Below are 14,707 nucleotides of genomic sequence, written 5' to 3'. Positions count from 1 at the left end.
ACCTGGTTGTTTAAAGCAGTGCAGAATGTCACATTAAATGCATCAGGCTCCTCTTTGTTTAAAGCCTTTGCTCTTTGTTATGCAGTAAAGCAGTAAAACAAAAGATGATTTCCTGACTTCTGCTCTCCAGCTGAAAACAGCCCTTTAAAAGCAAGAAAGAAAAGACTCTTTTGCTTTTGTTTTCCCCTGCACTTTGTCACTACAGACACAAGATCCACTGAGGAGTGACACTAAACTCCATGCTGAGATGTGGTAGTACAGGTGCGAGAGAGGGGGCAATGTGTGTGTGTTTTATAGCCCGAATGGCTGTTCTTTATGATGGAAGAATAGTCAGGGCTGGGAGGAAACACAGAAGCTAACAGTAACTGTTCTGTCTCCACAAATAATCCTAAACACACTTTTTTGATTAAGTGCGTCTCAGATGATTTCATTAAATCATGTTTCTTGGCAGAGCGGTTTAGAGAAGTTTCCAGAATTTTACATCTTTCTTTGTTGCAGGAAATTTAAGAGCATATACCTTAAGTTTACATGGTGTCAGCTGTGTGACAGATAAGGGTAAAAAATAGCTGTTAGATAAAACGGTAATAGAAAGCATCAAGCCAAGGAAGCGATACATTTCTGAAGGATCTACAGATGTAGCAAACGTGAACTTGTCACTCACTTTGTAATGTGCATTGCGATAACTCTCCGAGCTGAGGAAGTTGGTAGGTTCTGCCAAAACCGATTTGGATCATGGTGACACTCTGCTCCTTTTCTAAGCTCAGCTCCTCAATCCATCTACCTGTCTTATGGCCCGCTGCTCGACCTGTGCAGTAGTTATTTCTTGTTCGGAATTTGGGAAAATATCCATGTGCAGTATGGAATAAAAGTTCTCCACTTCTTATAACTTACTAAATTTAACCACATTTTAGAAATGAGAATTGTTTTTAAAGGTTTTTTTTTTCTTGAATATGCCTTTTACAAGCCCATCTTATAAAGTGCTACGGGGAGTGTGTTCTCCCATGGCGGGTACAGACGGACATCCTTAGGGTGAATATCCCAAAACTGAGAAACCCCACTAGTGAATAAGCTAAAGTTGATCAGCACATTGACATGTATTTCCTGTAATGTTCACGTGACACAAATTTTGAAGTTATGGGGTTAATTTAAAGGAGTTACAGACCTTTTTGCTGCCTTATGGTGTTCAATGAGGGGCCATAAAGTGGAAGTATTTTTGGTGTAAGAGACTATAACATTTTGTCTATGTGTCCAGCAGACTTTCTGCCTTTTCCAGCTGGAAACTGGTGCATATTTATGGCGTTCAGATGACAAAAGAAGTAAAGTGAATGGCTCTGGCCCACTGAGTATTTGTATAAAGGAAAGGCTATAGTGCTGATGTAAAGCAGGGCCTGTCTGTGTCTCATTTCCTTCCAACTACTGAACAGTATGCTTTTCACATCTGGCATGTGCCATATCATTAATGTTACGTGCCACCCATAAATGCCTTAACGTGACACTGGCCAAGCAGGGTGAATTGTATTTCAGCCATTAGGTACCTGGTATTCCTATTTGTCCTCCCTGCGGAATAGAGGAAGCCGGCACTTCCAATGCTATTCACTTGTCTGCATTCATTTCTCCATCCTGACAATCCACAAGGTTTGGCAGCTTGTATAGCTCAAGTCTAAGCATTAAATACAATCCAACAATGTGAGCACATAATGTGTAATGGCAATCAGCCTGTGCGGTAAATTAGAGATTGATACGCATAATGAGACTGGTACAAATCATGCATTTTCATGGGTGCACGCCTAATGAGGGGATAACAAACTGCAGGGCAACCGGCCGTTGTGAATTCTAGTTTTTTAGTCTTGCTGGCATTTTTCTCAGCAGTGTGGCGACATCTGCTATTCAGCATACAGTGCCCTGCGTTACCTGATAGGATGGCATGACTCACGCACTGACTCAGTTAATTGCCATCCCAACCACATTCTTCTTGTTCCTTATCATTCATTTGGAAAAGACTGTGCAAACTGAAAGCAGAGTAATCTTTAGATAATATTAGCATTATTATATATGCTAGTCATCAGCTTTCCTTTCCAAACAAATACAGTTTCAAAGGGCAAGGCATTTATTTCTTTCCTTGTGACCAGCCAACACCCAGTATTTCATTGCGGGATATAGCTGTTAATTACAAAGCAGATGATTTAGAGCATGGTATAAATATTAAAAGTTCTCTTTCTACCCAAGCTTTTAACAGAGTTCCCAGGAAACTGGGTCGTATATTTCGCAGTCTGTGTTCATTTGGTGAACAAAACTGCCTTTTAATTTTGAGAAATATCAGCAACCTACATATATTTTGTTGTAAATGATGTCAGGCGCAGAGTATCAGGCCAGACAACTCACATCACAGTCTGGAGGGGATATTATGGAGGAGACGGGTAGTCAAACAAATCTAGCAGCAGCGCAGAATTGGAAAATTCAAGGGAATAGAGGAGCACTGTAAACCTGCATATTGCAAGAATATATTTTATTGAAAGTGACACTAAGTAAGAATGGAAAAAAGAGCCCATTCTTGGCACACGGCATTGCGGCCAACGTAGAGGCTTCCAGATCTGGAGATTGAATATGTAATAGCGGTGGAAATGATGTCTCACTGAGGGGTCCCACTACAGATAGCCGGGCTGTGATGTCAGTAGTCAGTCTAGTTTAGGCTGAAGCGTGCAACCGAACTGGGAAGAGGAGATCTGATATATTATACTTTTTAAGCTCCTAGTCACAATAAAATGCCATTTAGTTTTAGGGTAGGGAAATTTTCCAGTTTCCTGGACTAGAAAAGTTGCAAATTATGGCAGCCCTCTACCTCCACTTTCTGGAATCCTTATGGCTGTTTGCTTGTGTATTTTCTAGGTTGTGTTAAGCTTTATGCAAAATACAATTTTCATCTGATTTTAATTGCTTTTGCCTAGGTAATTTATTTTTTTAACATGCCGGCCCCCTTTTGTGAAGCCTTATCCAGTAAATGATAAAGGTGTATCTGCAGACCAGACATAACCTCAAGAGAAATGTGCTGTCTTCCTGGAGCAAAAATTAAAGATGTGTCTGACAGGATATCAAGACTCTTCAGACCTACAGATCACTACCCATTTCTGCTAATACATGTGGGGACAAATGACACCACAAGAAAGGACCTGGAAACCATCTGCAGTGACTTTGAAGACTTAGGCAAGAAAGTGAAAGAATTGGGAGCACAGGTGGTCTTCTCATCCATCCTCCCAGTGGATGACCATGGAACAATGAGGTGGAATAAGATTCTACAGGTGAACAACTGGCTACGTCGATGGTGCCGTCAACAAGGATTTGGATTTCTGGATCACGGGATGAATTACCTATACGATGGACTACTTGCTAGAGATGGGGTGCACCTTACGAAGACTGGAAAACATGTATTTGGAAGTCGCCTTGCTACACTCATCAGGAGAGCTTTAAACTAGAACAATGTGGGAAGGGAAGCAAAAGGCCAGAAAAAGCCATACAGCTGACAAATACTATTGAGATCTCTGCTACTGGAAGTGGAAAGAAAGAACAAAGACAAAAAAATCTAAATAAAAATATGGGAGGAAGAGAAACCAATCACAAACTAAAATGTTTTTATACAAATGCACAAAGCATGGGCAACAAACAAGGAGAATTGGAACTACTAATGCAGGAAAAGAAATATGATGTCATTGGAATCACTGAAACTTGGTGGGACGATACACATGATTGGAATAAAAGGCTAAAAGGATACAACTTATTTGCAAGAAACAGAATTGATAAACGAGGAGGAGGTGTCGCATTGTATGTTAGAAAAGCGTATATCTGCACAGAGATTGAAGCTTCAGAGACTGGGAGTTCTGTGGAAACTGTTTGGGTAAGAATACAAGGAGAGAACAACGGAAAGGACACCATTGTAGGCATTTACTACAGGCCACCTGGGCAAGCTGAAGATATGGATGAACTCTTTATGTATCAAATGACCAAGTTCTCCAAAAAATATGACGTAGTGGTCATGGGAGATTTCAACTATCCAGACATTTGTTGGGAATCTCTCTCAAGTAAAACTAACAGGTCAAGCAAATTCTTATCCTCTCTTGCTGACAACTTTATCTTCCAAAAGGTAGGGGAGAAAACAAGGGGATCTGCTACTTTGGATCTAATCCTTATAAACAGGGAGGAAATGGTTGAGGAGGTAAAGGTGGCTGGGACCCTAGGAGGCAGCGATCATGCTATTATAGAATTTTGGATAACTAGAGGAGGAAGACATGTGAAGACTCAAACTTCAAGGTTAGATTTTAGAAAGGCAGATTTTAAGAGACTCAGAAAGAGATTAGGAGGGATCCAATGGCTGGATGTCCTTAAGGACAAAAATGTCCAGGAAGGATGGGAAATTTTTAAAAATGAGATTCTCAAAGCACAATCGTTAACAATCCCGAAAAGTAGGAAGAATGGGAAGCATTTAAGGAAACCAGGATGGATGAACACAGAACTTAAACACATGCTAAAAAGAAAGAAAGAAATGTTTATTAAATGGAAAGAGGGAGGCATATCTAAAGAAGATTATAATGCAGTCTGCAGATCCTGCAGGGCACGTATCAGGTTAGCTAAAGCTGACAATGAATTAAGGCTTGCAAGAGATGTCAAAAGCAATAAAAAAGGATTTTGGGGGTATGTCAAAAGTAAAAGAAAAGTCAAAGATGCTATAGGATTTTTACAGGATGAAAATGGAGAAATGGTAAGAGAGGATGTTGAGAAGGCCGAACTTTTTAATTCCTATTTTGCATCTGTTTTCTCTCAGAAAGAAAATGTAACATCAACTGATTTTCACTGTCCTTTTAAAGGAATAGAAGAATCCAAGTTATCTGTAAACAGAAAGATTGTGAGGGAATATTTAGCTAACATAAATGAGTTCAAGTCTCCAGGTCCAGATGAATTACACCCCAGAGTACTGAAGGAGATCGTAGAAGAAATTTTAGAACCACTCTCCATAATCTTTGAAAATTCTTGGAGAACAGGAGAAGTCCCAGAAGACTGGAGAAGAGCAAATGTTGTTCCTATCTTCAAAAAGGGGAAGAAGGTGGACCCAGGGAACTATAGGCCGGTGAGTCTGACTTCTATACCAGGAAAGATCTTTGAACAAATTATTAAACATCATGTATGTAAGTACCTGGATAAGAATGAAGTGATTAACCAGAGTCAGCATGGGTTTGTAACTAACAAGTCATGTCAGACTAACTTAATTTCCTTCTATGACAGAATCACTGACTGGGTGGATCAGGGAAATGCTGTAGATATAGTATATCTTGACTTCAGCAAAGCATTTGACAAAGTATCTCACACCATCCTTATTGAAAAAATGACCAAGTATGCAATGGACCAGGCAACTGTTAGGTGGATTCATAACTGGCTTAGTGATCGGACTCAAAGGGTGGTTGTAAATGGCTTCACATCCAGCTGGATGAATGTCTCAAGTGGGATACCACAGGGCTCTGTCCTGGGACCTGTATTGTTCAACATCTTCATCAATGATTTAGATGAAGGAATTGAGGGTAAACTGATTAAATTTGCTGATGACACAAAGCTAGGAGGGATAGCTAATACTAGAGAAGAGAGAGAGAGGATTCAAAAAGACCTAAATAAACTGGAGCAGTGGGCAGCAACCAACAGAATGGTTTTTAACAGGGAAAAATGCAAAGTACTACATCTGGGCAATAAAAATGAAAAAAGCATATACAGAATGGGAGGAATAGAGCTAAGCAACAGTACATGTGAAAAAGACTTAGGTATACTAATAGATCATAGACTGAACATGAGTCAACAGTGTGATGCAGCAGCAATAAAGGCAAATATAATTCTGGGATGTATTAACAGAAGCATACAGTCTAGATCACGTGAAGTCATTATCGGTCTTTACTCCTCTTTGGTCAGACCTCATCTGGAATACTGTGTACAGTTTTGGGCACCACATTTTAAAAAAGACATAGACAAACTGGAACAAGTTCAGAGAAGAGCGACCAGAATGGTGACTGGTCTGCAAACCATGTCCTATGAGGAACGGTTGCAGGATTTGGAAATGTTTAGCTTGCAAAAAAGAAGACTGAGAGGAGACTTAATAGCTGTCTACAAATATGTCAAGGGCTGTCACATTGTAGAAGGATCATCTTTATTCTCATTTGCACAGGGAAAGACTAGAAGCAACGGGATGAAACTAAATGGGAGGAGACACAGATTAGATATTAGAAAAAACTTTTTGACAGTTAGGGTGATTAATGAGTGGAACAGGCTGCCACGAGAGGTGGTGAGTTCCCCTTCAATGGACGTCTTCAAACAGAGGCTGGACAGACATCTGTCTGAGATGATTTAGTGAATCCTGCTTTGAGCAGGGGGTTGGACCAGATGACCCAGGAGGTCCCTTCCAACTCTACCATTCTATGATTCTATGATTCTATGATAAAGAGTGTTCCTTCTTGGAGATTATTGGTAACTAATGAATATAGTCAAATTGAATTACCAGACTCCTACTGGGACCTTACATAATGCATTGAGAACCTATATTAACACCTTCAGTCCTGAAGGCAATTAGAAAAGCTTGGAGCACAACCAACAATCGCTATGCACGGGAAAGACAAAGCGGGACCAGGCAAAATTTGACGTTTTATTGTAAAAACCACACTGACTGCAAGCTGCTGTATGTGGAAAAAGTAAAGCAAGACAGGACTGGAAAAATGATTTCTTTTTTCTGCTTCCATTTCTTCTTTCAGGCTGAATGCCAGTGCGTACAAGGCAGAAAGGACAACGTATGAAGTTAAAGCATGGCACATAAATATGACATAGCCGAATTATAAATGTAGAATACTTAACGAAGAACGTCTTAGTAAAATCGCTATAAGCGAGTACTGTATCTTATAAATATTCTGGGCTACAGGGACTAGGTTGCTTGATTACATCCAATGCGTCCATGGACAAGTAATGCGTCCAGCTCTCCCGGGTCTGGCTGTACTGTATTTACATGAACAGCGCTGCGCTTAAGATATTTTTTTTTCTGAGATTACATTAGTATAAAATGAGTGAAAGTCCAAGGAATAAAGGTGAATCTTGTATCACATTGCTACAAATGGGTTAAGAGATCTAGAAGTAATTAATGTGTACTCGTTGCCATTCAACTTGCTAATTGTAAATCTTGTCTGCTCTTGTGATTGACTGCCTTATAATCTGTCACCCGCAGAAAATGGTAGATAAATATTCCTTTATTTACTGGCATAATCCAGATCTGTTATTTGCATTTTTTTTTTTAAAACCAGTTTTGAAAAATAAATGACATCATTCAGAATTTGCATTTGGCATGAATTATTTTTCAAGCTTCTGTCATTATTTATCTAACGCCTCGCCTGCGCATAGCAAGACAGACCCCACCCTCCATCACATTCTGTGGTTTGGAGACTTGCTTCTGGGAATCTGACTGTACAGGTGTGAATTACCTGCAGATTAAAATCATAGGTTATAAACTTTCTTATGTTGGGGATACATGATTATGCAGCTTATTGCAGCCAAATGTTCTGCCCTGTCTTATCTGCTGATTTATGGCTCGCATGTAGAGCCAGTTGTCTAACAGGTGCCAGTAGAATTACAGGAAGTCTTCCAGTAAGTTCTGTAAGTGGCAGCGGTGGCTGGTGAAGTCCTTCACCAATTAATAAGACATGTATGCGGTTATAGACCTCCTGTGTTATCTTCAAGTAGGCACTTTGTGCCAAGGCTCTCGATGCAACCTAGCCGCTAAATAGGGATCGATCACTGTATCAGTTCTTGACCATGATTATTGGTTCAGGCCACAAAAAGCAGCTAATTATGAGCCGAAAAACACATGCAATATGAGACCTCGAGTTGTTTCCTTTAAGCTGTTCACTTTCCCAGAAAAATAGCTTAAAATATGTGACAACCAATGCAATTACCAGTTCAGGTTTTGGCGTCCAACTTTATGACAATTAATGGTCCTGCATTCATCAAGGAAGACTCGCCGGCCCTTCATAGTAGATAGCGGTCTGCCAGATATTTGGATGCTGATTCATCAAAGTGTTTTCGCCAGAAATCTCGGGTACAACACTTTTGTAAGATTTGCGACAATTGGCGCTTTCATTCCAGTTTTACCCAGCTCTGACAAAATGGGTGGAGCGGAACGGGGGCATGATGGCATGGCTCATCTAATTTGTGACAAGCTGTGACACATCTTACTACAGTCGCTGACTGGAGAAAGATTTGTGGCGGGGCGCACAATGTTGCCCACCACTGTCAAGACGCACCTGATTCATTAAGAGGTTTGTGGCTCTTAATGAATTCTGAGTGTCTGATTCCAACCCGACTCCTCAACAAGACCAACGTGTACAACACGAGTCTTGATTAATTGAGGCCTTCTTCTTCAGACATCTATCTGATGCACATGTACTCTCTACTAGGTTGAGTGTTCATGTGTTTTTAGTAGTATGAGGTCAGTAAGCTGCTGACACACATGTGATGGCAGTCTTTGTCCCAGAGAACCAAAAGAGCTGGCAATTGAAATCCAACAGTCCTGTCCTGATCTCCCTCTGACATCTGCTAACACGGAAGGGTCGGTAGAGTTCCAAGTGATCCAGTCGTTTTAGAAGCAACAGGTCCACAAGATATACATCTATGAGGTGTGACTTGCTTAAGAATCAGGAAAACTTTGATAACAATCCAAAAATAAGATGTAATTCGTCCTTCCCAAAAACAAAAGTACCTAAGTGATGATTCAGTATATTTTTTAACAACATGATTGAATAGAAAGTCCCTTCTTTCTTTTGTGGAGAATACTTTCTAATGGATAAGACTGCAGTGGTGGCATTTTACATCTGAACAAAGGTCTCGGCCTAGCAGTGTCAGAGCACTGAAAACAACGCCATACATCTTACTATTTCTATGGTTTAGTAAAGTATGAATACTAACAATCCAATGTAATACTATTAATGTAAACACTAGCGGATACGTTACACAAGCTGATGAATGGAAACCACTACGAAAAGGAATCCAATGCGAAGAGTAAATTGTGCAGATGTGGACTGTGAAATATAATATTATTGTTACATCAATAGCAATTGTGAGACAGAGGTGGGAAATTGATTAAGAATTGAGTAAAACTATACCCAGCCACACAGGTTCTTTGTTAAGTAGAACATGAGGTCATGGAGGGTAAGAACTGCCCCCTCTAGCTATGTCAGTATAAATTACTATTTACTAAATAAGAAAGCGTTCGATTGTGCTGCCGTACAGAAATATGCTGGAACACGCCTAGCAAATACTCGCTCAACTGGTTCCATTTCTAACACTTTCAGCTTCGCAGTCAAAGATTTCTTACAAGTGCCTACAGTTTTCATCTTAAATCAAATACTGTTATCAGAACGTATATCCAAGAATTTACATTAGAAACACCTTATTCCCCAGCTAGATATAAAATAACGCTGTGTAGTCCTTGTGGTTAGAATCTGTAAAGAACTCTATTTATAGCTGGGGTGAAAATGTCTATTAAAAGGACAGATAAAAGCATTTAATTACTAGCTTGGTCCATAAAACGTATTGTAGGCAAGGCTGATGTAATTAAGTCTGTCTCCTATGTGCATCTTATTCAAATAATAAAGGCCCCCATACACATTAGATCATCATCACCTGAAGCCACCGATATCTGTGAGATCGGCCCTATGGGGTCCTTATCCCGATAGCTTATTCTTTTGTTCTCCAGGAGATAAGCCACTGCCAAGACTCCAGAGACTCAGGAGTGCATCAACTATCTAATGCATATGAAGAAAATTAACATTTCTGACATTGTGTTTAGTGAAGTCTATGATCTTGGCAGGATCTCTACCCGTGTTGCCCGATAGCTGTGCTTGTCTTCGTCTGGCATAGTGTTCATGTGTTTTTGTTGATGACAGAGACGTAAAAGTTATCTCTTCTAAGAAAAGGATTGGCTATTGAAATTTACCATGCCCAATCCTTTTTTTTTTCTCCAGACATGAATAGTTAGTGGAGACTTGATAGGTCACTATACCAGTAACCTAGTTATCCAACCTGCTGATATTGGCAAATTTGATCAACTTTGTCTCCAGTGTGTATGGAAACCTTTATTCTCTCCATTGAACTGAACACACTGAAGAAATACTCTTTGTAATGGGCAGACATGAGTTTGTGATGCCACTTATCAGTTTATGCCTGCCCAGTCCACAACACAGCAGCGGATACAAAGACTAGGTTATTTGTTACGCAACCACTCCGAGCTAGCAAAGAGTAATTATATTACTAGATGGCGCTAATAGTCACATGTGATTGTTGAATGCTATATGGCCCTTTTAGCTTTGGACCTATAGTCCTAGTATAATGTTCTACAGCCGGCAGCAGAAATGCTCTCATGTCAACTATCTCTGTTATGTTCGCTCCCTTTTTGTCCATTTCGTTACTGTTCAGGAAAAAATATTATCCCCATACATTTGTGCATACTGAATAGAACAAAAGGTCCATGCCTATAGTGTGAGAACATGATTGCCAGCCTCTTCAGAGAGGGATGCCCATCTGAAGTACTGAAGTGTGTAGCTATGTCATGGGTCAAGAGCTGGCCCTTATCCAGACCAGAAAGCATCATTTATCAAGAGTAACAAGCAAAAGCAACTAATTACAGCACACGCTGATTTTGTTGAGTCCCAGATAGTGCATTAATCGGGTAGACTTTACAATTATGTTTTCTTTCTTTCTTCCTTTTTAATAACTGTTTTTCAAGCACAAACACCAATTTCACCTTTGCCTTCCTATTACATTATTGCCGAATACTTGTACAGCATTTGTACACTTTACATTCTGTCCATTGCATAGTCTCTGCATTTTTCATTTTGCTATAGTAGATTTTCATAGACTCCCTCGATTTTTTTTTTTGTTTAATAGGTAAGTCTCCCAGACTGTACTGCAAGTGATTTTCCTTTTAATTACCACTCAGCAGTTTAGTACAGAAGTTTATTACAATTCGTAGTAAATGGTATAATCATCATTTGGGATCCGACATATTAAATTTTTTTTAATACCTAAGACTAGAAATGAGCAAAAAAAAAATTCCAGCTACCCTGATCCGGCTTCCAGTAAACCCTCTATGGCATTTGGACCACGGCTGTGTTCACGTCTACTCCTACCATTTCTGCCTGGAGCACAAGGCACATCATAATGTTACTTGAGGCCTTCTGACTAGGCTTCACATGAGGTCATGATATCGTGGAGGACCAGTAGTCATTAGAGGCGCCTAGGGTGCAGGACAGAGAATTGCCGGTGCAGAAGTGAACAGTGCACTGATCCAGCTTCCAGTAAACCCTCGATGGCATTCGGACCACGGCTGTGTTCACTTCTGCTCCTGCCATCTCTGCCTGGAGCATAACGTATCTTATGTTGCTTAAGGCCTTCTGAGTAGGCCTCAAATGAGGTCATGATGTCGTGGAGGTCCAGTAGTCTTTAGAGGTGCCCAGGGTGCTGGGCAGAGAATTGCCGGTGCAGAAGTGAACAGTGCACTGATCTAGCTTCCAGTAAACCCTCGATGGTATTCGGACCATGGCGGTGTTTACTTCTGCTCCTGCCATCTGTCAGGAGCACAACGCAAGTCATCATGTTACTTGAGGCCTTATGAGTAGGCCTCACATGAGGTCATGATGTCGTGGAGGTCTAGTAGTCATCAGAGGCGCCTAGGGTGCTGGGCAGAGAATTGCCGGTGCAGAAGTGAATAGTGCCCTGGTCGGGCTGCCATGGAGGACCTATCTGGATGCCAGAACAAGGTACTTCAAATTTTGTCTCCATGGTTCAGATGATGTTGTTCCTAGTTTTCAGCCATTTTGACTAACTTCTTTTTTTTTTTTTGCTATAGTAACAGCAAAAAACGTTGTCCCCATGATCCCTGCTTTGTAAATATTTCTATTAACATTTCCATGCATGTGAACAGTTTGCATAAAGGTTGTACGTTAGGTTAGGAGGCCCTTTAAGATTGTATAATGTGAAAACGTGGCGTAATATCCCGCATCCCCCTGAGTGACGGGGCTGCAGCATCATATTACTCCTAACACTAAGATAAGCGTTCTGCTAGCTGCTGTGTGATTGCACATAATAGCTGCAGGGAAATAGCAATGCTCTTCCTCCGCTTTGATTACCCATAATGTTAACCAACAAAAGCTGTAACTATAAAGTTAGAAGATCAAATACGCTGGAGCCTGACATTTGGTTGCTAGGCCAAACATGGTGTCTGTCAGATGACATGAGAATTGATTTAGCAATTAATAAAACTTACCTGGTGGCCTTCTCCAGCTTCACTATGGAGGGATTCCTGGCTAAAATCTTTGTTCTCAGTGTTTCATATTTTAATGAGCCTGCGGGCTTAGCCGCTTACAAACGAGTGGGGATTTCTAAGTGTGGTGTTTAATGTTTCTGCTCCGCAAAGGATGTTGATTAGAAATCTCTTGTTTCAATCTCCCATAGGCTTTCTGCCTCAAGCAATACATGAAGAGGCTAAGCTACCAGCGTGGATGCTGTTCTGTGGCATACTGTGTCCAAGTACCTGCTCACGCTTTATTTGGATGGCTTCGGCATGCATACTGTGCATCCACAATATTTCACAATAATGTGAAGGAAAAAAACAAGAATCCAATCTGTTGAGAAAATTTTTTCCGTTTTTGATTCTTGGCTCCTGCACTGCTATTAGTTGCATTACGCTTATGACATTAGGACGACTTCAGACTGATCAGGTCACATTGACTAGACAGAAAGGCGTTCCTTGGTGGCTGTGGAGATATATAAAGTGTCAGGATTTTCTTAGACTGCTGTCGTGTACAGTTCTGCTGATAATGGCAGTCCATGCGTTAAGGACATGATTCTATAGCATCGAAATAGATACATGAATACTGAGAGTCATTCTCAGCCAGGGTAAAAATAGGCCTGTGAAGGTGAGAAATGCTTATAGCATGACTTTTTATACTCAAGTATAATTGTATATTAGATGCGTTTGCTTGACTAATGTTTTGATGAGTCATAGGTTTCGGTTTAGAAAGCAACATTTTATAATTCCTTAAAAAAATGTCATCTCCACCTAATTCATCAAAAGGGGCATAACTATTAGCAGCAGCTAGGCCCTGGAGCCTAAAAGGTTATAAAAGATCGTCTGCTCCAGTACTAGAAATGAAGAGCCCCTAGCAAAGATTTTGCATTGGGACCTATGGACTATAAATAGTGTCTGCTCAACCCTAACGCCATGTTCACATGTTCGGTATTTTACTCAATATGTGCACATGGCCTAAAAATACACAAATGTAAGGCCACGTGCACACTGAGTATTTGGTGAGTATTTTACATCAGTATGTGTAAGCCAAAACCAGAAGTGGTGACGTGTTTCTATACTTTTCCTCTGTTCCTCTTCTGGTTTTGGCTTACAAATACTGATGGAAAATACTGACCAAATACTGAACGTGGCCTAATTGTCAAATTATGTTGGGAGCGCACCACTTCTCAGCTTCTCGCTTGCTAGAATTGCTAGAAGGATGTGCGCTCTTGATTGACCGTTCAGACTGGCGGCATGGTTGCACTGTCCGATGCTGAAGAGGTGGCCGGTAAGCTAGGCAACAAGCAGTACATAATTAAATGTAACATTCCCCCAATCTTGAGAACAGAAAATATTTTAATATTTTTAATAAGTAAATTGCAAAGTTGCTTTTAAAAACTATCCATTCAATAAGATCAGACAACTCCTTTAATAAATCTGTGTAATAACCGATATCGCACTAGTAGCATTGGCACCCAGCTTCTAGTACAATATCCTTGGATTGATTTGCCATTGTCTGCGATAACACAGATACATCTCTCATTGGTGCCTATACATGAGTATTAAGTGAAATTTATTAAGCGAAAAATGTTATTGATATATTTAACTTGTACTAATTCTGTCGTGTTTTTTTCAATAGATTCCTTCCGGGCCAAGGGCTGGTATTATATCCGCAAATAGGAGATAAACTGGACATTATTTGCCCCAAAATGGACTCTAAATCTACTGGCCAATACGAGTATTACAAAGTCTACCTAGTGGATAAGGAGCAGGCGGAAAGCTGCACTATAAAAGACAGAACGCCTTTGCTGAACTGTGCGAAACCAGACCAGGATGTGAAATTTACCATCAAATTTCAAGAGTTCAGCCCAAATCTCTGGGGACTGGAATTCCAGAGGAACAAGGACTACTACATCATATGTACGTATGCTTTGTGCAATTTATTTATTTGTCATACCAAGTTTTAACTTTATAAAAAAAAATGTTGCAGTATGTAACAAATCTTTTACTGTGTCTGCTGGTAGCTTGATCAGAGACGGGCTAAGAATATATCAGCATAATCCCCTTTCTAGAAATCAAGAGTGGTTTCATATTGAAAATAGATTATCATTTAGGTCCCACGGCAAGCACAGGGAATAAAAGCCACTGGATCTGTTCTGTAAGAGCGGGGTATCAGAATTTCCTCCAGGAGCTTGAAGTAGCGGAGAAATGAATAGCGTCTAATGCTATGAAATATACATTATGTCTCCTGCTTTTTAGCTGCATTAAATGGGTTTGGAGGCCGAGAGCTGATCAAAGCCGGCAAAGCAAGAAACACACTTTCATTACCTCAGCCCTCAAAGCCCAGTTACT

The 14,707-nt window shown here is 40.3% G+C and overlaps 1 protein-coding gene across 1 annotated transcript in view; it reads left to right on the top strand.

Moving 5' to 3' along the window:
- Positions 1–14,707, top strand: part of EFNB2 (ephrin B2) — a 50,871-nt gene that overhangs the window by 9,001 nt on the left and 27,163 nt on the right. Inside the window, exon 2 of the mRNA XM_073664236.1 lies at positions 13,995–14,275. Within this exon, the coding sequence (XP_073520337.1) occupies positions 13,995–14,275 (281 nt within the window). The remainder of the gene's footprint in view (positions 1–13,994; positions 14,276–14,707) is intronic.

This window comes from Phyllobates terribilis, unplaced genomic scaffold, assembly GCF_046119375.1.
Source record: "Phyllobates terribilis strain yellow unplaced genomic scaffold, ASM4611937v1 Scaffold_2__4_contigs__length_985480577, whole genome shotgun sequence".
In the NCBI taxonomy this organism is placed as follows: domain Eukaryota; kingdom Metazoa; phylum Chordata; class Amphibia; order Anura; family Dendrobatidae; genus Phyllobates; species Phyllobates terribilis.
This window is presented reverse-complemented; position numbering and strand designations above follow the sequence as displayed.